General features: G+C 42.8%; 1 protein-coding gene across 5 annotated transcripts in view; it reads left to right on the top strand.

Moving 5' to 3' along the window:
• The window catches only part of KCNG2 (potassium voltage-gated channel modifier subfamily G member 2), a 266,485-nt gene that overhangs the window by 166,112 nt on the left and 76,457 nt on the right, over positions 1 to 23,916 (top strand). For 3 of the 5 annotated variants that reach the window (XM_073631208.1, XM_073631203.1, XM_073631204.1), the window contains exon 2: positions 4,287 to 5,124. In XM_073631208.1, coding sequence (XP_073487309.1) covers positions 4,366 to 5,124 — 759 coding nt within the window. In that variant the 5' untranslated portion in view covers positions 4,287 to 4,365. Of the gene's footprint in view, positions 1 to 164; positions 361 to 4,286; positions 5,125 to 23,916 lie in introns of all 5 variants that reach the window. The other 2 variants (XM_073631205.1, XM_073631207.1) reach the window with 1 other exon arrangement.

Here is a 23,916-nt window from a genome sequence, read left to right as displayed (position 1 = left end):
AGTGTGTGGGGCAGAATTACGTGCAATGCTGTGAGTGTGCATGTAGAGGGGTGTTAGGTGCAGTGCTGAGTGTGTGTAAAAAAAAATAACACTTACCTGCATTCTCTCTCGATCCACGCTGAGATGAGCTGCAGCACTGCTCTCTCTTCTTCCTCTTCTCACAGGAAACACAGGCAGTCGGTCAAATCCTGTGAGGAGGAAGATGGGGGCGTGGCCGAGCTGCACTGTGTGTACCTTTAAATGCACATAGCCCGGATCGGGAGCGTGCTAGCAGGAGTGCCCACTCCCAGTGCCCAGCTGAGGGGGCACTTGGAGAAGAGGAGAAGCAGAGAGCACCAGCTGGGGACTCCAGAAGAGGAGGTAAGGGATAGCTCTGTGCAATACCATTTTAAGTATAACTTTTTTTTTTTTTACATCTTAACCACTTGCTTACTGGGCACCTAAACCCCCCTCCTGCCCAGACCAATTTTCAGCCTTTAGCGCTGTCACTCTTTGATTGACAATTGCGCGGTCATACAACACTGTACCCAAATGAAATTTTTATTATTTTTTTCTTCTGGGTTTTTTATTTTTTGTTAAACAAATTAAAAAAGACAGAATTTTTTTAAAAAATACAAAACCGCTTTATATTTTGTTAATAAATTTTGCAAACAGGTATTTTTTCTCCTTCATTGATGTACGCTGTTGAGGCTACACTGATGGGCACAGATGGGCACCAATAGGCTGCACTGATGGGCACCGATAGGCTGCATTGATGGGCACTGATAAGGTGGCACTGATGGGCACTAATAGGAGGCACTGGTGGGCACTGATGAGGTGGCACTGGTGGGCACTGATAGGTGGCCTTAGTGGGCACTGAGAGGTGGCACTGATGGGCGGCACTGAAGGGCATTGATAGGTGGAACTGAAGGACACTAATAGGTGGTACTGATAGGTGGCACTGATAGCTGGCACTGATGGGCACTTATGGGTGGAAGTGATGGGCAATGATGGGTGGCAGTGATGGGCACTGATCGGCACTGGTAGGTGACACTGATAAGCAACACTGCTAGGTGACACACTGATGAGGGGTACTGATTGGCAACACTGGTGGGCATTGATAGGTGGCACTCGTGGGCATTGATAGGTGGCACTGATTCGTGGCACTGGCTGGTGGTACTGGTGGGCACATATATGAGGCGGCTTCGCCTCTTCCTCTTCAGGACCGATGTCCCTTCAACAGATGCCGGTGATCGGCTTTTTTTTCTCCTCACGCTGTTAGCATGAGAAGAAAAAAAAAGATTACCGATCTTCTGTTTACATCACGTGATCAGTTGTCAGCCAATGACAGCTGATCACGTGATGTAAACAGAAGATCGGCCCCTTACTCCGATCTGTGATCACCCGAGTCTCATTGACTCAGGCGATCACAGTGCGTGCCACGCGCGTCCTTCAGGGGGTGTGGCCAGCATGCAAAGGGAAGGACGTCTATTGACGGCCTCCCAGCAAAGCAGATCCACGCTGTAGCCGTCATTCGGCTATAGCGCAGAGCTGAACAAGTTAACTTCCTTGCGTCCGCGCTATAGCCGAATGGCAGCTACAGGGCGGTCCTACATTGCCGGGACGCTGTCATATGACATCTTCCAGTGCAATGAGACTCGGCCCCTCAGCCAATGACAGCTGATCACGTGATGTAAACAGAAGATTGGTAATCGTTTTTTTCTCCTCGCGCTATCAACGTGAGGAGAAAAAAAAGCCGATCACCGGCTTCTGTGAAAGGGACATCGGTCCCGAAGAGGAAGAGCCACAGCCACCTCATCTGTGCCCACCAGTGCCGTCTGCCAATGCCCACCAGTGCATATCAGTGCGACCAATCAGTGCCCACCAGTGCAAATCAGTGCTACCAATCATTGCCACCTATCAATGCCCATCAGTGGTGCCAATCAGTGCCTCATTATCAGTGCCACCTAGCTGTGCTGCCTATTAGTGTCACCTACCAGTGCCCATCACTGCCACCCATCAGTGCCACCTCTCAGTGCCCACCAGTGCCACCTATCAGTGTCTATCATTGCAGCCTATCAGTGCAGCGTCATCAGCCTACATCAATGAAGGAGAAAAATTACCTGTTTGCAAAATTTTAGAACATTTTTTTTTTATAAAATATAAAACTGTTTTTTTTTGTTTTTAATAAAAAACCCAGCAGTGATTAAATACCACCAAAAGAAAGCTCTATTTGTGGGGGGGAAATGATAAAAAATTAATTTGGGTACAGTGTTGCATGACTGCGCAATTCTCATTCAAATTGTGACAGTGCTAAAAGCTGGAAATTGGTCTGGGCAGGAAGGGGGTTTAAGTGCCCAGTAAGCAAGTGGTTGATTAAAAAAAAATATAGCCTTTAAAATCACTCTAAGCTGCCCTTGAGGCTTGAACAACCTATCACCAGTTACAACTGTGGTCACTTGTGGGGGTCTACCAAGGCTATGGAAAAACTGTTTTGCAGAAAGTCATTATTTGTATAGAATCTACTCTGGGCTCCAACACTGGTAAGGATTTTCCTTACTAGAAGTAGTATAATATGGTACCTGTTATTTAGCGCTGTATTTACCTTAGACTAGGTTCACATCTGTGCAGTTGACTCCTGCTGCAGGTCTGCACCTGTTCTCACAGCTGCAACCACCCGCACAGAAAAATGCGCTGGATGCATGCGAGTGCCATTAACCACTTCAGCCCTGGAAGAATTTACCCCCTTCCTGATCAGGCCATTTTTTGCGATACGGCACTGCGTCGCTTTAACTGACAATTGCGCGGTCATGTGATGCTGTACCCAAACAAAATTTACGTCCTTTTTTTCCCACAAATAGAGCTTTTTTTGGTGCTATTTGATCACCTCTGTGGTTTTAATTTTTTGCGCTATAAACAAAAGAAGAGCGGCAATTTTGAAAAAAATACAATATCTTTTACTTTTTACTATAATAAAAATTTAAAAAAAGAAAAAAAATATTTTCCTCAGTTTAGGCCGATGTGTATTCTTCTACAAATTTTTGGTAAAAAAATTGCAATAAGTGTATATTGATTGGTTCGCTAAGTTATAGCGTTTACAAAATAGGGAATAGATTTGTGGCATTTTTATTATTAATATTTTTTTACTAGTAATATTAGCAATCAGCAATTTTTATTGGGACTGCGATATTGTGGCGGACAAATCGGACACTTTTGACACATTTTTGGGATCAGTGACATGTATACAGTGTTCTACAGCGCTCTACAGAGCTATAAAAATGCACTGATTACTGTATAAATGTCACTGGCAGGGAAGGGGTTAACACTAGGGGGCAATCAAGGGGTTAACTTTGTTCCCTAGGTGCGTTCTAACTGTGGGGGGGATGGGACTGACTAGGGGAAGAGACAGATCGGTGTTCTTACTTAGTATGAACACACAATCTGTCTCCTCTCCCCTGAGAGAACCGGGATTTGTGTGTTTACACACAAAGATCCTGGTTCTCGCTCTGTCACGAGCGATTGCGGGTGCCCGGCAGTCATTGTGCCCGCTGGGCACTTGCATCAGCTCCGCGGACATGCTGCGGATGCGCACGCGCGCCTCCTATAGCGTCTTAAAGGGCTGATGTCCAGCTACGATGGCCCGCCCAGGTGAGCCATCCTGCCGCAGTATAACTGCGGCGGCTGGTCGGGAACTGGTTATATATAATGGCACATCGCAGACACTGCAAATCTTACCTGTATTGGGAAGCACTGTGCACTTGTGGTTCCTGTGCAGGCTGCAATTCCAAAAATGGTGCAGGCACCTTTTCCCTGTGTTTCAGGAGGCATGGCAGCCAATTCAAATGAGTGGGCAGCTGTGCCTACGCAAAACACAGCTCACAGAGCCACATCAATGTGAACCTAGCCATAAAATGTTTCTTTCCAACATAAGTTTACTTTAATACACCACAAATAAAATGTAAAAATTTGGTTTACCAAGCATATTGCAACAACACAAATACTGGCCTTGTTTTAAAAATACAATGACCTTGTATTAAATTGGTTAAGTAGACTCCCTGCTGAGTATGCGTTTTTCTTCTCATTTACCCTGTGGTATGCAGAGGAAAAAGAAGGCAATAAATCATAAATCATAATCATTTCTTCATTCACAGTCACCAAACGCAGCTTTTCCTAGTACATGCAAGACTGAACAGCAGTTGAAGTTAATTGATTATAGATGTCCTATGTCTGGAACACAATTATATTTATTTGCTGTACTTTGGTCCCATAAACTGTGCCAACCAACAAAACATTTTCTTCTCTTTCAGATCTGCAGCTGTTTTGCACACTAGGGTCTCTCCACCTGTTTATCTCTAGAAATAGTGGTTGCCTCAATGAAGAAAACCAATGTATCAAGAAATGGCATTATTGGCGGGGAAAGCAGAGGCCGACTTTACCTCCTTCAGATTCAAAAATATAGAGAACCTGTGTGAGGTACGGACCAGAAAAGGGGTCTTCTATAAAAAAGCTAAGCTGCTTCGTCCCGGCGAGGAGAGATTGTACAGAGGGCAAGTGGAAGACAGAATTCAACATATCATTATCAATGTAGGTGGCATCAAGTACTGCATCCCATGGACCACTCTAGAAGACTGTCCATTGACACGGCTTGGAAAACTAAGAAGCTGTAATAATTATGATGAAATAATGGATGTGTGTGATGATTATGACATTAACTGCAATGAATTCTTTTTTGATCGTAACCCCTGTGCCTTTAGGACTATTATGACATTCATGGCAGCTGGGAAACTGAGGATACTAAGAGAAATGTGTGCCCTTTCCTTCCAGGAAGAGCTTATATATTGGGGAATAGAGGAGGAACAACTGGAATGGTGCTGCCTTAGAAAACTGCAGCAGAAGGAAGAAGAACTGGCTGAGGCCAAGATGTATGAGGAAGAATTTGGCACCTCCAAGGAAAATTCCCAAAGTGCCTTGCAGGACAGTGGACGATTGGCCCAGTGCATGAAGCATCTCAGGGATATGGTTGAGAACCCGCACTCAGGTATTCCTGGGAAGATTTTTGCCTGTTTATCGGTATCCTTTGTGGCCATTACAGCAGTCAGCCTCTGTATCAGCACCATGCCAGACTTTAGAGAAGAGGAAGACAGGGTAAGTGTGATATTGTACTTATATATACAGCTGTTTACAAGACACTCAAAAATACAGCTGCAGAGGGTATCTATGTAAACTAATGCATGGGAACCAGAAGCTTAAAGGAAATATATGGTCACAACATAAACTTTCATTTTATAACATCTGCATTGTAATATCAATACAAACAGTGGTTAGTGTATACACTTACAGAAAGAATATCCTTTCGTGTTGCGAGTGCTGTCTCTCGGCTATCTCTTTCCACAACTTCTACATCTCTTGCTTGCTTTGCAGCCTCCCCTCTGCTGTCTCCTTTGCGTTTCTAAGCACTACTTCTTTCATGGTACTGCCATGCCTGCAAGCAGTAATTTGTGTACTGGCGCTGCCTCCTAAAACTCTCAGCATCACTGTAGTTCAGAAGGAAGACTCTGTGGATTCTTTAATACAGCAGCGCCTATTAACAGGGCACAGTAAATATGTGTCATAGAGTTCAAGGAAGTAAATATGTGGGGAACTTGAAATACAATTTGGAACTTAATAAATGATTTTAGATTTTTGCCATAAATACGCTTTACGCATATAATTTTTGTTTTACCGTTAGTTCCCTTACCAAAATATGTTCCATTTAAAATAAATAAAAATATAGGAAGGAGTACTAATATTTTTCATTACTAGACTGAACTATACTGAAAATAATCCATCAGATGACTAGTTTATGAGTTTATAAGAAGTCAAAGAATTCTGGTACTACATAAAAAAACACATGCAAGTAGCATTATGTGTGGTTAGATTTCAAGTGTTTTTTTGTGGTTAAGGCTGCATTCTATAAGAATATTTGAAAATAATGCTCCTAATGGAGCATGGGCAATATGTTTGAATATATTGTATATATGTATATCACATATGTATGTTTTGTGCTTTGCAGAGAATGTCATAGCTCAGAGCAAATATCAAGAACATTTCATAGAGTGTTGGAAAAACACTGCAGCGTTGTTTACAAAGTGCACTAACCCATAGAAAATCGCATTTTATTTTACTGTAGTCAGAATAGTGAAACGTGAGTTCTAAATTGGTTACCATGGGTTACTGCACACTGCTGTTTGCCTAGTTCAATAAGTTTACCAGCGTTGAAAGAATATTAAATATCCAGTGCGTGTAATTTGAATAATGCCAGTTTTATTATCCCTATTGCGTTAGTTATGATGATTTAAAGTGAACTTGCGCTTCGTTCGTTCAGGGCAAGGAAACAGGTTTATTGGATAGCAGACACTCTCAAGTGCTTGTAGTTACCTTATACCTGCTCCCCCTGTCCTGTGTGTTCACTAGAGCAAGGGTCTGAGAACTTCGGCCCATGGGCCAGCTTGGCCTGAATCAAACTATTTAATGTGAAATTCTACTTTACACGTTGAGGCTGGTGCAAATCCTATACAGTTTAGTAAATTGCTTGCCATGCAAATTTTTATTGAATCATTTTGTATGTTTTGTATTTTTGTGCTTATTACTCTTAATGAAGTGTGTTTTAAAAATAATTTAGACATTTTTCTCAAATGACAGGAGTAAAATCTTTATTGATATACATTTAAATAAATAAATAAACATAAGAAAAGGGGGCATATTTTAAAAACAGTCAATGTGGCATTCACAGAATGTATGTGGCCAATTAAATCAACACTTTTCCAGCAAAATGATTGATCTGCAGATTAGAAAAAAAGGTTTTCGAAGGAGGAACAATTGGGTGACACTATGGATATACGTTAACCCCAATTATACATCGGTGCCACATTCTGAGATTCACTCAATGGACACAACCAAAATTAATTGAACCACAGTCCATGGACTTTATGGACCTTATGGCACCACCAGACATTGTTATATATAAAAATACAAAATATATAACAATGTCTGGTGGTGCCCATAATGTCCATGGACTGTGGTTCAATTAATTTTGATTGTGTTTATTGAGTGATTTTCAGATTATAACCAATCATTAAAATATAAAAAAGGTGTGTAAAATAGCTTATAGTTTAGTAGTTTCCTTCTTTTTAGACTGATATCCAAAAGATAATGATGGACCTTTTTACTTTTTACTTAAGAGCCCTTTCACTACGAGCCGCGGGGGGCGTCGGTGGTAAAGCGGCGCTATTTTTAGCGCCGCTTTACCGCGTTTTAGCGGCGCTATTCGTCCGCTAGCAGGGCGGTTTTAATTACCTGCTAGCGGACGAAAAGGGGTTAAATTCTCCCACAAAATGCCGCCAGAGTGACGTTTTGCCAGCGGTATCACATCGCTGCCCCATTGATTTCAATGGAGAGCAGCGGTGGAGGAGCGGTGTGTTCACCGTTCCTTCACCGCTCCAAAGAAGCTGCTGACAGGACTTTTTGTAATGCCCTGCCAGCGCACCGCTCCAGTGTGAAGTGAAAGGAGTGAAAGGAGCCGCTTTTTTCAGGCGCTATACAGGCGCTATTTTTAGCGCTGTAGCACCTGAAAAACGCTGGCAGTGTGAAAGGGGTCTTATAGTTAATAAATATTTCTTCTACATTTTACTAAGCAGTAAAACGTCATAATTTTATTAAGATTTTTATAGCTTTCTCTATTTACTAATTCCAAAGACTGTGCATAAAACAGACTTATTTACAGTTCAGAGACTATTGTAAGATTAAAACTGTTGGGTTTACACTCTGGCCTTTGGAGAACATTACTCTCTGGATCCTTGACACTTTGTAAGGTATTGGTTTTGCTAGTACAATGATATGACATTATTAAAGCAATTACTATGGGTTATAACCTATTATAAATATTTTAGTTGAACCTGTAGGTTTCCAGCCCAGTCCCTTTTCTGACAAACTTCCATATGTAGGGTAGTGCAGCAAAATAATCATCGTAATCTTTTTTTGGTCCCATATGCTTGTGATTGCTGTTAGGTGTTGATGGTACAGTGAAGCAGCAAACCACAAATGTTGTGTCCATACAACTGCAGATAACAGAATAAAGCTATCTACAGTTTCCATATGGTACAAGGAATTAGATATTGTTAGACACACATACAGTATATTTATTATTTATTATACAAGAATATTACTAAAAAAGCCTTCACAAATATCACAAGCTATACTAAGGATGCCATCTTTTCTTGTTTGCCAGAGATCATGCCCATTTCAAGGGGTATTCCCTGAAGAAGTATCCTCAGCATTGTTCCTGGCATACCACAGTGAACAATACACAGCACAAGCGCCCACTCAGCAAACACCCTACACAATCTTCTATCCAGATTCCAAAATGACACTGCTGGAGCATCTATGCATATCCAGCAGCCTCACTGCCCATGCAAGTGCAGATGGCTCCAGTGGCACCATTCTGGAATCTGGATGGGTAGTTGCTGAGTGGGCACCTGCGCTGTGCAATATTTGCTGTGGTCTGCTGGGATTGGGGGGACTGTTGACCTAGCACCTGCTCAAAGTTTACATTGCGCAGCTCCTGGGGGTACTGCCCTGGGATGCCTGCATGAATTATACATAAAAAGCCAGACAAATCAACGGGGGAAGGAATGGATGCCTGACTTTCACACAGGCCATGAGCCATGGTCCATCACCAAGCCTAAGGACAAGGTAGAGTATCTTTAAATGACAATGCTGGAGTTGCACTTATTACCCTGCATTCTGTGCATTACTTGCTCTTGACCTCTGCAATTTGTGTTTTGCACACTCCTGATCCCTGAATTCTGTGCGTTACACACTCCTGACCCTTGCAGTCAATCTGTTACACACTCCTGACCCCTACACTCAGTACGTTACACACTCTTGACCCCTGCACTCAATATTTTACACACTCCTGACCCATGCATTCTGTGCATTGCTTGACTTTGATCTCTGCAATCTGTGCATTACACTCTCTTGACCTCTGCACTCTGTACGCTACACACTGCTTACCTCTGCCTTATGTAGGTTAGACATTCCTGACCCCTGCACTAAATACATTGCTTTGACCTCTATGCTCTGTGCTGTCATGTTGGATCATTTATTGACTGTATCATTGCAGTTTTTGATGCTAAAGTTTTTCTATGTATTTACTTTTTTTAAAAGTTTTTAAAGTGGGCCTTCAGTCATTTTTTCAACTTTTCATCTATTAAATCTTCTGCCCTTGTTGTTTTAACTTTGGATAGTAAAACATTTTTTTTTCTGCTAGTAAATACCTTATACAGCCCACTTCCTGTTTCTTTAGTAAAAAGCCTAGGCTTATGACATCATGCACAGCTCTCTCACTCTCATGAGAGTTTGCCAGGAAGGGAGGGGGGATGAGTAATAAGAGGGCCAACGAGAGCTGCAGGGCTGCAGAGTTGGGGGTGTGCCATCTGTGTCTCTGTGTAAATCCAGGAAGTGAACAGGCAGCAGCTTCAGCTGCCCACAGTTAAAATGGTTGCAGCCAGACTCAGTGGGGGTAGATTTCTGCAGCATATTTGGCAAGTACAGAATCACAGTATATATAAAATAATACGCAAAGTGGTTAGAGGGAAGCTTCAGAATGGCAAAGATGTTTTTATTACAAATTATGTGAGCAGACTGCAGTTCCTCTTTAAATGTAGCTCCAATTTCAGATCAAGTATCTGTATTTTACTCCCTTTTCTAGCATTTTCCAGAATTGCCTAAGTTCCAAGAACCTGGGATCTCTAATGCCTACTTCTGCAGAAATCTATCTCTAAATGTGTATCCTATTCAATCTCACACTCGTTTCCACAGCGGAGTTGTTTTCCTTTAAGTTGCATAAGTAATTCTTATGTTGCTTAATCAACTTTAAAGTATTTGTAAAGGCTCACCTTCTGTGTGCATCAGCACGCCTAGTGCCCTTAATACTTACCTGAGCCCCATCTCGTTCCAGCGATGTGCACAAGAGCCTTGGCTCTTAAGAACTCTCTCTTCATTGGCTGAGACAGCAGCGGGAGCCATTGGCTCCCGCTGCTGTCAATCACAGCCAGTGAGCCTATGAGGAGAGAGAGGTGGCACGCAGAGCAGCGGCTTGGGAGCAAGCATACATGAGTGCCCCCAGAGCTAGCTGCTTGCTCTGGGGGCACTCAGCAGGAGGTAGCAGCCAGGAGCGCAAAACCAGTGCACAGAGCAGGTAAGTCTAACATGTTTGTTATTTTTTAAAAAATCCTTTATTATCACTTTAGGCTCTATCCCACTTGGCAGGGGTTTTGCAACTTACTAGTACCATTGGGATCAGTTTTCCACTCTTCCCTTGTCCTTGTGATACCAGACTTTTCAGAGTACTCTGAAGATAAAAAGGAAGGGAGGGGTAGCACAATCTAAAGGCAGTATTAAAATACAATTTATTTGCAAATGGTTATAAAAATTCAAAGGAGAAAACAGAAGTACTCTGTTTAAGGGGAACACCGCCGCTCAGCCTTCTCCTGCAGGGCCCGCCAGTGGACTCTTGTCACTGTGGATGACCAGGTGGAAGTCAGATGGAAGCCAGGATGCCAGGTAGGAACCAGGAAGTCTCCAGGGCCATACAGAGCTGGCATACTTTGGGGACAGCTTAGGGTGTCCAAACTACGGCCCTCCAGCTGTTGCGGAACTACACTTCCCATGAGGCATTGTAAAACTCTGACATTCACAGACATGACTAGGCATGATGGGAGTTGTAGTTCCTTAACAACTGGAGGGCCATAGTTTGGACACCACTGCGCCTATAGACTTCTTTTGAACTTTATGGATTATGGATATTAATACTGTTTTGCATACTCTGTGCAGCAGTTAACCCTTTCTGTGCACCATAACCCCTCAATGCCTATTCAAAGTTCTTCGTTAGCCTTTTACTCCATCCATATCCATGGACTATTATGTCCTCCCCGATGCCCTCTGTTTCCTTGCTTCCCCATTATAGAATTGCTTAGAAACCTTCCCTGAAAAGAGTCATTGCCCTTGCTTCTCACAGTCCCTGCTAAAGCTGTGTACACTCTCCTTGAATGTATCAGATACTTTATCCCTCTTCAGGGAATATCTGGTATAATGTGATAAATTCCGTTCTTGTTCTTTCTCTCTATCCATTGTGATTCTCCTACTATGCAATATGCAAATCAACCCATGTACCCATGTTCTTTCCTCCTAGAAGTCCCACTGGCTTTGCTAATTTTTTTGGCTGGGTTCACACGTGTTTGAGTTGGATGTGGGTCTCCCCCGATTCAATTCGCATTTTAGGAGACTGTGACCAGCTCTCAAAGGAGCCAGTTCACACAGCTCCGGGACGGCTGCGGAGCTGTTTGCAGAAGAGTCATTTGTGTCTTCTGGTCCGTTTCAGGTCCGAATCCAGCCAAAAATTTGGGCCTGATTCGTCCCTGAAATGGAGAACAGGGACGCACCGGACCCCTGCTGTGAGCCACTCCACACAGCAGAGTGAACCTAGCCTTATTCAAAATGGGGACTGTTCCCTCATGCTTCTTGGGAGCATTCTCTTATGGGATGCATCTTCTCAGCCACTCATTGAGTCTAGTGGAATCTGGTTATCTTCCGTTATTTTTCACATTTATGATTCCAGTGCTCGTAGATGGATTCCTAACCTTGGCTCCTCTAACGTGGATTCTACCCTTTACAAGAGCAGATATCATGATTCTTCAAATCTTATATTCAAGACTCAACAGTCAGGCAGGTTATAGTATGGCTATCACATTCTTTTACATAGCTGTAATTCATCACCTCTCCCCATTTTTTCCACTAGATTCAGGGTTACTTGTCCAATTTAATTTTATGCTTTACTGATCAGAGAACTCTAATTATCCATACTTATCTTTTTTTTAAATTACTTTTATCTCAGATGGCATCCTTTATATATATGTAGTGAGTAATGTAGTGAAACAGTTAGCCCTTTCTCCAGCCCTAAAGTGGAGTATACATTATGAGGTCCCAAATTGTTTCATGAAAACTATTTTAGAAAGCAAATACAGTTATTTAAAAATATCTTATCTGATATGGGGGTACTGGAGTATATAGAAGGTGAAAACACTCATGTATTCCCAGAGATCAGCTTTAATGAATACCATTTCATATTATGTAAGCCATTTAGAATTCGATTTCTTTCGCTTTTGTACAGGGTTTTTTATGTGACTGAACATCATTGTCTTCCTTTACCTATCAATAATATATATTCCGTCTGAGGTTCAGTCTGTTTAAACTTGGCAGAAAAAAAATAGAGCGATTGAGTGCAATATAAAACAAGAAAGACAGCTTCTACCACTGAGTATTGTCTGCATTTATGTAACTATCCACTATGTATATATACTAATTTGTATAGAAAGTGCTTTTATCTTCTTCTAACAGATGTGGCTTCTTGAATAGATGTAACATTGTAATTCAATAAGATTATACAATTCATTGTATGCTTCTGTAATATATCACAGCATCCTCAGTATTTGATGTCACCATTTTTCATATGCTTGAGGAAGCAGATAGTAAGGTACTGGATTTTTAAACTATTGTATGAAGATAGTTTGCTTCAGCAATGGCTTTTATAAACTTTGGTTAAAACTTTATTCAAGGAAAACTAATAACTCTGACATTATAGAACAGGGGTAGGCAACCTTTTGAGCACAGTGTGTCAAGAAATTGAGCGTGCCGATTTTAGAACAAAAAAATTAACTTCACACTTTCAATCACGATAAACTCCACACCTCAGATCACTGTACCCCCCTGCTCATCTGCCCCACCACTGTACCCCCCTCTCATCTGCCCCATCACTGTACAACCCTGCTCATCTGCCCCACCTCTGTACCCCCCTGCTCATCTGCCCCACCACTGTACATCTGCCTCACCACTGTACTACCCTGCACATCTGCTCCACTACTGTACTACTTTGCACATCTGCCCCACCACTGTACCCCCTGCTCATCTACCCCACCACTGTACCCCCCTGCTCATCTACCCCACCACTGTACCCCTTGCTCATCTGCTCCACAACTGTAACCCCCCTGCTCATCTACCCAACCACTGTAACCCCCTGTACATCTGCCCCACCACTGTACCACCCTGCTCATCTGCCCCACCAATGTATACCCTTTCTCATCTGCCCCACCATTGTACTACCCTGCACATCTGCCCCACCTCCGTACCCCCCTGCTCATCTGCCCCACCACTGTACCCCCTGTACATCTGCCCCACCACTGTACCACTCTGCTCTTCTGTCCCACCACTGTAACCCCCTGCTCATCTGCCCCACCAATGTTCCCCCTTTCTCATCTGCCTCACCTCTGTACCTCCCTGCACATCTACTCCACCACTGAACCATCTTCTCATCTGTCCTAACACTGAACTTATCTGCTCATCTGCCCCAGCACTGTAAACCCCTTTCTCATCTGCCCCACGAGACTGTACCTCTTGCACATTTGTCCCACCACTGTAACCCCCTGCTCATGTGTTCCATCGATGTACCTCCTTTCTCCTCTGCACCCCTCTGCACATCTGCCCCGACTCTGTACCCTCTGCTCCTCTGCCCCACCGCTGTAACTCCCTGCTCATCTGTCCCACCAATGTACCTCCTTTCTCCTCTGCCCCACCACTGTAACCCCCCTGCTCATCTGCCCCATCAATGTACCCCTTTTCTCATCTGCCCCACCACTGTACCTCCCTGCACATCTGCGCCACCACCGTATTCCCATGCTCTTCTGTCTCACTACTGAATAACCTTATCATCTGTCCTAAAACTGAACCCATCTGCCGCACCACTGTAACCCACTTTCTCATCTTCCCCACCAATATGCCTCCTGCACATCTGTCTCACCTCTGTACCCCCTGCTCTCCTGCCCAACCTTTGTTCCCCCTGCTCTCCTGCCCCACCACTGTAACCCCCTGCTCAACTGCTCCACCAATACACCTCCTTTCACATCTGCCCCATTGCTCTACCCTCCTGCTTTTCTGCCCCAACACTGAATCCCCCTGCTCATCTGGCCCAACACTGAACCCCCCCTGCTCTTCTGTCCCACTGCTGAACTCCCTTCTCATCTCTTCCACCACTGTACCCCCTGCACATCTGCCCCACAGTTGTACCCTCCTGCTCTTCTGTTCCACCTCTGAACTCCTCCTGCTCATTTTCCCCACCGCTGTACCCTCTTCTCATCTATGATATGCGTGATATGCAGAGTGGTGAAAGGAAGCAGAGATGAGACACATCTACCTGTCCTGGCACACTCATCCTGCTGATCCACCTCTCGCATCCAGCACACGTGCTTGTATGTTATGTATGTGATGTCACATACAAGCATATGGAATGGATGCTCAATGATGAGCTCAGGTCAGAGGCATTTTCTGAAAGCAGTGGGCCTGTGTGCAGGATCATAAGTTGGGCCCCTGCAGCTGAGAAAAAGTGGTTGGGTGTGATTTCCATTGCGCTGAATACTGGCTGTGGCTTAAAGGGACACAGAGTGCAGGGGTTCAGTAGTAAGTGACGCAAAGGTTCAGGAATAATTTCAACAAAGTTCCCAGAAGCGCAACAGTAATTCCACAAACTGTCACCTGATTGTGGTTTTCTCAATCACAGTGAAATCCCTTCTTTCTGAGATTGGTAGTGGCAACTAAGCGAGTCATCTTCCTCCCAGATGGTGGACAGGGCTAGCAGGACTGTGATTGGCTTTAGCAGTGACCAAGACAGGCCTCCTCTTCCTGAAAACAGGGACCGCCCCCCCCCCCCCCCCCCCAGCAGAACTGCTTCCCATCACAACAGCTGACGATTGCAGCTACAGCAAAGTTAGAGAACCAAACAATGTTTCCCATCTTTTATAATGTTTGGGGGCACAGTGTCTCCCCCTCAGTGCAGGTGTGGCATGGGAATTGTGAATTGGAATTGGAATGCATTAGTGTCTCACTGACACTTCCCTGCGCTGCTCTGCTGATGGGGAGGCAAAAGAGGCTTCACGTGCCACGGGTTGCCTACCCCTGTGTTAGAGTGACATTAGTTCTGAATGGCATTGCATTGCACTAGGGCATGTTACCGCAGCAACATGATGTGAAAGGTACCTAAACAATTATTTAAAGGCTAAGTTCACCTTTGAAGAAAAAATAATAAATGCACATATCTTTGTGCTGATCAGCAGTCTCACAGTCCATTATAACTGCAAGTTTGTCTGCCACGGTGGATCGATGGGAACTTGTTAAATTTTGCACCCTAAATACAGGTGTAAAATGTAACATGTTTCAAAAGGTGAACTTATCCTTTAAATCCAAACAAAAGTTCCCTAGAACTATATTGTTATTAGTAACTCTAGAGAAGATTGTATAATAAGGTTTCAATGTGTGTGATCAACTTCACACTTGATTGAAACCTCAGTAGTATAGTTGTGTGCATTCAATGTTATTTCTTACTGTTTAAAGTTAATGCTGAAAAATACAAGAAATTGGTTGAAAACAGCCTCTAAACGCCAATGCCTGCAGTAATATGGGCACAAGTTTATTAGCCATTGCTTATGAAGGAGAGGTACATTAGCTGGACTGTATGACCTAGAAACAAAAAAGCAGCATGTGCGTGGATCTGTGAGCACTGGCTGTCCTACCTCAAAGATTTGTGTGTTTGGCACAAGGACACGTATACCAAGCCTTTGTTTTAAGCACAAATTGTTGCTAGGACTGAAGTCGTTACATATTTTTTCCTTGCCTGTTGAACAGCATTCATTTCACAGTGCTAAAATTCTGCTTAAGAAGAACACAGCACTTACCCCCTCCTATTCTTCACAATGTGCAAATGACATAATTAAGTCAATATAACTCTAATTACTGCAAGCATAGATGGAAAGAAAGCATAAAAACATTTTATGCACTCAATAAAGCAAACAGACACTTTCTTTAAATCTTCAGTTTTAAGCTCATCTGTGGTTAGGGCTTAGATAAGTACTGTAAAATCCACAGTAAACACAAAACCAATATAAATGACAGCTAGATAATGAGTTTGCACAAAGCCTCTACATGGCCACCTACTTCTGCTCTTGTTATCGGAGTGCGTTGAAAGGCTCAGCTTCGTGGTAGAAAAGGAAGTAGGCTCAGTGCTAATTGTGAGCACAAAGACAGTTCGTTCAGCTGTAAATATTCAGAACCACAAACTGTAAATGCAGATCACTAGAACCAAAACATTACCATTACTTGTCTTATCACCAAATACAAAGCCTGTCACATTAGGTCAGCAAGTTTATAACAAAAACTAGATACTAGTTAAAGGGTAGCCAGACAAAATGATGTAATGTAAAAATATATATATTTTCGAAGTGTATTTATAGTGAATTTTTTTTTTTTTAATTATGAATAGAGTAGGGAAGGATAAAAACTCCTATCAGTTCCCTTTTTGCTCTCTGTTGTCATCAGAACAAATGTCCTCATTGGAAGATTTCCACTGACTTTGTTTTATGGTGGTCTAGATTTCTCATCACAGTAGCAGCAAAACCTGACCTGAGGTTCTAATCTTTTCCCACTCCATCCAAATATAACAACAACAAAAAAGTTTTGACTATACATACCCCTGGAGAATTTGGTACTATGTTTAAATTTCTGCTTGAAGACTGGAAATTGCCACATGGTTCTTTTTTTAATCAAACCATTTTAGATGTTTCTACATCTTACATTTTTATGAGGTATGACTTCCTACATAAGTAGACTGCAAGTGTTGGGGGTCTTTTGTCTGCCTGGGTTGATCCCTAAAACCCAACTGAACTTAAAAGTGTATTGCTGTAGTGCAGCCAAATTGGGATCACACCTACTTTTTAGTTGTTACATGTCCCCATTCACATAGCATGACTTAAAAAAAATATTTAACCACTTGTCGACCGGCTCACGCCGATATACGTCGGCAAAGTGGTTTGTTATCACAAATCGCCGTATGGGTATGTCTGTACCTTTAAGGGCGATAGCAGGCACGCCCGCTGCACGGTAGGGAACCCAATGTGCATGGCCGGTGGGTGCGATCGCAGCCGGCCACCCATGATCGTGTGCACGAGAGCAGGAACAGGGATTTGTGTGTGTAAACACACAAATCCCTGTTCTGTCAGGGAGAGGAGACATATCGTTTGTTCCTACTAAGTAGGAACGATGATATGTCACCTCCCCCAGTTAGTCCTATCCCCATACAGTTAGAAACACTAACTAGGGAACACATTTAACCCCTTGATCGCCCCCTAGTGTTAACCCCTTCCCTGCCAGTGACATTTACACAGTAATCAGGGCATTGATCACTGTATAAATGTCCATGGTCCCAAAAATGTGTTAAAAGTGTCTGATCTGTCCGCCGCAATGTCACAGTACCGCTAAAAATCGTAGATCACCACCATTACTAGTAAAAAAAAAAAAAAATAATAAAAATGCCATAAATCGTTTACATAGTTTGTAGACTCTATAACTTGCGCAAACTAATCAATATACGCTTATTGCAATTTTTTTTTTACCAAAAATATGTAGAAGAATATATATTGGCCTAAACTGAAGAAATTTGTTTTTTAAAAACATTTTGGGGATATTTATTATAGCAAAATGTAAAAAATATTGTTTTTTTATTTCAAAATTGTCGCTTTCTTTTTTTGTCTATAGCGCAAAAAATAAAAACCGTAGATGTGATCAAATACCACCAAAAGAAAGCTCTATTTGTGGGAAAAGAAGGACGTCAATTTTGTTTGGGTACAGCGTTGCACCACCAATTGTCAGTTAAAGCGATGCAGCGCAGTATCGCAAAAAATGGCCTGGTCATTAAGCAGCCAAATCTTCCGGTCTGCAAGTGGTTAAATATTGAAGCTTACCCTTTTAGATGCCGTATTCTAGACTCCCCTTCCCAGCAAGGAAAATGCTACATGGTTCTCTTTGTTTGTGAGGCGACTGGGCAGTTGTGTTTGCCATAATTTTCCATTTGTGTACTGTGCAAACAGATATTCATAATCAGTTGTAACTAGATTTGAATACCGGCTATCCTAACAAAGGGTTCGTGTTTTTGGATATGCGTTTTATTAATGAGGACAGACTCACGTTAACATTGTTAAAAAAAAAAACATGCAGTCCGCCATCACACCTTGTCCTAACATCTAAAAAGTAAGAAATATTTTTAAAAAGTTAGGTATGCTTTGTGAATGGGAACACATAAAAATATATAGCGGGGTTTTCGCAAATTTGATGGCAAAACTGGAAATACACTTTAACCACTTCAATAAAAGGCACTTATACCCCCATCCTGCCCAATTTTCAGCTTTCAGTGCTGTCGCACTTTGAATAACAATTGCGCGGTCATGCAACACTTTACCCAAACTAATTTTTTTATCATTTTGTTTACATAAATAGAGCTTTCTTTTGGTGGTATTTAATCACCACTGTTTTTTTTTATTGTTTGCTAAATAAACAAAAAAAGACTGAAAATGTTCTTTGCCTGTTATAAAATTTTGCAAAGAAAGAATTGTTCTTCATAAATTTAGCCAAAAATGTTTACTGCTATTTCTTTGATGAAAATAATCTGAATCAGTGTATACTATTTAGTCTGTGTGAAAGTTAGTCTACAAACTATGGTATATATCTGAAAATGTATCAATCCTGATGAACTGAGGGCCAATCTCATTTCTTGAGACCCCACAATGACAGTAGAAATACCCCCAAGTTGCCCCTTTTTGAAAGGTAGACAGTCTAAGGTATTTAGTAAGAAGCATGGCAGGTTTTTTGAAGTTGTAATTTTTATATAATTACCGTATATACTCGAGTATAAGCCGACCCGTATATAAGCCATGGCACCTAATTTTACCACAAAAAAACTTATTGACTCGAGTATAAGCCTAGGGTGAGAAATGCACAGCTACTGTAAGTGGAAAAGAGGGTCAACAATGGCCATTTGCAGCCTCACTGTGCCCATTTGCATACCTCACTGTGCCCATTTGCAGCCATAGGTCCCCCAAACTTCAAACTCGGTAGTTAAGGGTTCCTAGATGCCCCCTAGCTGCAGCCAAAATTTGGGGTCTCTGGACCCAAAGGGTCCTGAAATGACATTGCTGCAGATGGACACAGTTGACCGATTTTGGGGCCCCGTATCTTGCTATTAAATTTATTTACCAAGTGATAGTTGCCTTGGTCAATTGTTAGGAGGTCAATTGATTTTGCCCTAATTCTGGAATTGTTGCACTTCTGTCTTCTGTCGCTAGATGGCCGGGTATCCGGTGACAGTAGGTAAGACAAGGGCATTGCAAGGACAGTTTAGGAATGAATGGGGTGTCTCAGACAATGGCCAGGGATTTTCTTGGGTCCCTTGGCCTGCTGGGAGAGCCTATTTATTTGGGTAGAGTCGGGTGATCAGGGTTCTGTGCCACCTGGACGGGTGCACGTGTGTCGTATTGCCCCAGGCTGCTAGGCCAGAAACCTAAGGCCTATCCCGTTGGCATCTGGCTGCTAGGCTAGCTGAGAGCCTAGCCAAAAGTAGTGCAGGGCTGGGACTGCAGTCTTGTAGTCCAACCAGAAGTAACAGTTCCGCTGGCCGGGGAACCAGTCATGGTCGGAGGTAGAGGGGAAACTGTCACCACAAAGGGGCCATCCGCCTTACTACCGGAGATCATTGTGAGTAAGCTGAGGCCAGTACCAGAGCAGACTTCTTGCCAGCCAGGGACAGTGAAGAAATGGGAATGCGTCAGCAAGTGCCAAGTCAGGGACCCAGCGGAACAGTAGAGGTGACACTTGTGGAGTGCCAAGCCAGGGACCTAACGTGTCGACAGGGGTGAAGTTTGAGGCGTATCTGTGAGTGCCAAGCCAGGGACCCAGCAGTGAAGCGGGGGTGATGCTTGAGGAAGATACTGAGTGCTACAGTTAAAGAGCTCCAGTGGCTAGTGGATCTGAAGTCTAGTCAGAGAGACTGGGAGCTCATTGAGTGAAGACCCACAGTAAGTGAGTGTGGGATAAAGAGAACTGTTCGTGTTGCAGATAGTAATACCTTTACTGTTGGTAACAGCTACAAGATTGTTGCCATACGACACAGCGGTCCTACCTATACAGAAGTGGTGTCCGGCTGGAGACCTTCACATGTATAGCTGTCTACCTATAGAAGTCTCTGTGTCTGCCAATCAACATTGCATCTACCTAAGGGTGTCCTGGCCCTTAACCCTCTCTCCCACAGTTCTGTTTAAGAGAAAATAAATCTCTTTGCATTCAAAAAAGTGTCTGGCGCCCACCATTTCATCTTGCATCACACCCACCATGCCTTGTAACCCATTCTACACTGAAGGATGTCAGCTGTCCCTTAGGCCCCTTTCACATGGGGCTGTCCATATTTAGCCATCTGCTTGCTCAGTGGGGATCGCTCCGTTGATCCCCGCTGAGCCGGCGGATGACAAGTCCGTCTCTGCACTCTGTGCAGGGACGGACCTGTCAGAGAGTCCGCTCTACCCTATGGAGGATCGGATAATTATGGACCACCTGTCCGTTTTCATCCGTTCCGATCTGCCAGACGGATGGAAAATAGGGTTTCCATCTGTCTGGATTTTGCAGATATGTCACCGCTGACATCCGTCGCTCCATAGAGCTGTATGGAGCGACTGTTCAGATCCGCCTAAAAAACTGACAGGCGGATCTGAACGGTCCGCAGATGTAAAAGGGGCCTAACTCTGGAGGTCACCATTAGGCCTCATGGGCCCCGGGACTTTGCTACAATACTTTGGATAATTTTTCACTATTTTTTTTTTTTTTTATATATATATATTTATACTATCACCAGTGCTGTACAGCCTCATCTGGTGTGGCAGTGATCAGGGACACTGACTGGTGGCAGTATGAAAAAAAAAAAGTATACTTTTTTATTATTATTTTATTACATTTTTTTCTTTACGATATTTTTTAACACACTGTGACCAGAGTAATATAATGTAACCTTAGTAACATTTGTACTACTCTGGGGAAGTGATCAGGATTTTTTTTATTTTTTTTTATGTTGCTATAAGCAAGCATTTTACTGAATGAAACTGAATCATTCAGTCTGTTTTGTTGTGATTAGCTGTGATTGATCAAAGCTAATCACATGGTACAGATAGGCTGTGATTGGCTCTGTCTGTACTGTGTGATCAAATTGATCAATCACAGCTTGCAACACAATTGTACACATTGGATGGCATGAAAAGAAGCCATTCATTTTGTACAACTGTCATGTGACCTGCTGTGAGTCATCACATCACATGGTACCAGCAGCGAGCCGGTACTCTGATCAGTCATCTGCTGTGTCCTGTGGACGCGGCCAGTGACAGATCACGCCACTGCGCGGCCCCACAATTGGTGCTTCCAGAAAGGATGTCGTATGATGTCTACTCAGGATAAGAAAGCACCCGTCCAACTGTCATTTGTCTATAGGCCAGGCAGGAAGTGTTTACATTTAAATTAGCTAAGTACACTGCTGGTGCATCAACACATAAGCATGCAAAGTCTTTTTGTTTGTTTTCTTTAAAAAAATTGCAATTAGATAAGCTCGTATCATGCATGTATCCTGTTGGGATTGACCCTTGTTCTTCTTGGGGAAGCTGTGATTTCTTTGCAGATGTCTCACTTGCCAATTGCTAAGACAGAACCAGAGCTCTCCAGTCAGAAGTGAGCATGAGCTTTGCCACTTGTGGCGGTATTGTGTAAATCAGTATTAAACCCAAAACAAAAAGGGTAATATATTGCAGCTTACCAGTCATTAGATGTGGTGGCTGCATTTGTTTTCTTTTTTTAGGCTTTTCCATCTGTTTTAACCAAGTGATCTGGCCAGTAACACACCTCCTGTATTAGAGTGCCTATACTCTGGATGGAGGAGCAACAGAGACACCCTTAGATAACAGCATTGTCAGTGTGGGTGAGGATAGTTGAAATAGATAGATGAAAACAGAAGCCAAACACCAGCTCCCACTTTTTAAGCAGGTACAGCTGACCATTGTAAGCACCCCTGTTGGTGTAAAATGGGTTTTCCCAGCCCTCTAACTGCTACATCTGCAGGACAGGCTGTTCTGTTGAAAATCATCAGACTTACTAGCTGAATCACCAGGTGGACATAAAAGAAAACCTAAAAAAAAAAAGAAAATGAATGCAGCCATCACATCTAAGATTTGGTAAGTTGCAATATACTGTATTTATTGGCGTATAACACTCACTTTTTCACCATGAAAATTGGGTGCAAATAGTGCGTGCGTGTTATACGCCAATACTTCAGTTTTAGCTGCCTCGGAGGGGACAGAGAGGGGGGGCAGGACGAGTACCGTCAGATTACATACAGTGAAAATCTCCTGTTTACCTCTGTAATAGGAACCCCTGTCTCCTGGGCCGCCATTGGACCACTGGTCTGTCTATCATAGGAGATTCTCACTGTATGTAATCTGTCGGCGCTCGTCCCGCCCCCTCCCTGTCCCCTCTAGGCTGCAGATGGGCATCGATCAGGCTGCACTGATGGCAATGGTGAGGCTGCATTGATGTGGACTGATGAGGCTGCATTGATGGCACTTGTGAGGCTGCAGATGGGCATTGATCAGGCTGCATTGATGGCAATGGTGAGGCCGCAGATGGGCACTGACCCTTATTTTACTTTAAAGTTCCTTATTTAAAATTTAAGTTTTTTTCCTGAAACTTCCCTCTTAAAATGAATGTGCGTGTTATACGCCTGTGCGTGTTATACGCCGATAAATACGGTAAATAATGTTTGCTTTTGGGTTTAATACTACTTTAACATAGTAGGAGGCATGTTGGACCTTTGCAATGAGACCACTGTTTCCCCAAAGAGAGGAAAGGGCCACTCTTCAGCTGTTGGAGAAGAAGGGTTTTTCTACTCTTGCAGTTTTATTGTAAGACAATAAACACCAGTTAGCTGTCTGGTGTAGTGCATGACATTACTACTTATGTAACACATTAGAGCTACACTCCATCTTTGTAATTTAAATATTTCTTTTTTTTAATCAACAAAAAGGTTTTTATTGATGAGATCACAAGGCATTACATAATACGTAGGACATATGTATGACATTTTAAATACATATAACTGGAGTACCATCGGTCCAAATTTTTCACACTACCATAGATTGTGAGGTTAATACTTTTATCATACTCCCTTACGGATAGGGTAATGTCACATCCAAGTGCTCACTCAAATAATAAAAAGAAGAAGAAAAAAAAAAAAAAGGAAAAAGAGGGAAAAACAAAACTAAATTAAGAAATAAACAAAGAGACAGAGACAAGTATCAAACCAACCATTGATGCTTCACCATGGCTCAGATTCAGGAGCCATGTAAAGCTCTCTCTATGGTATACTCTATAGCATATAATATATATCTCCAAATGTATAATCATTCATCCAGTTATCCCAACAGTAGCCTATCCAGGCCAGCTGGGGCGGAGCCACCTCCAGAGAGCCCAACCAGTTCTGTCATATATTGGAGAATTTTTTTGTTGATTTTCTATGTTGATATGTGTTTTTTTCCCGGATAAGATTGGTATTAACCATTTGTATCCACTGCGCCTCCTTTGGTGTACGTGCCAACAGCCACAAACGGGCAATCAGCTTCCTGGCCAAGTATAAAAGTCTCATGAGGGCAATGTATACCGGGGGAAGGTACAGGTCCTCATCTAGGCTGCCCATTAAACACACCAGTGGCTCCTGTTCGAGCTGGACCTGAAAAACACCATTTATTCTAGTGAGAACATCACTCTAATAACTCACTAGTTTGGGACACCTCCAAAGCATGTGAATAAAATAAGAGTGAGCTTGGCATTTGGGGCATATGGGAGAATCACATCTACCCCATTTATGAATTTGTACAGGAGTGCAGTATACTCTATGTAATATAAACAGGTGAGAAAGTCTCTGTGCTGCTGACACTGATA

This window comes from Aquarana catesbeiana, linkage group LG05 (assembly GCF_042186555.1).
Source record: "Aquarana catesbeiana isolate 2022-GZ linkage group LG05, ASM4218655v1, whole genome shotgun sequence".
Lineage (NCBI taxonomy): Eukaryota > Metazoa > Chordata > Amphibia > Anura > Ranidae > Aquarana > Aquarana catesbeiana.
The sequence above is the reverse complement of the archived record's forward strand: the minus strand, read 5'-3'. Positions and strand labels throughout refer to the sequence as shown.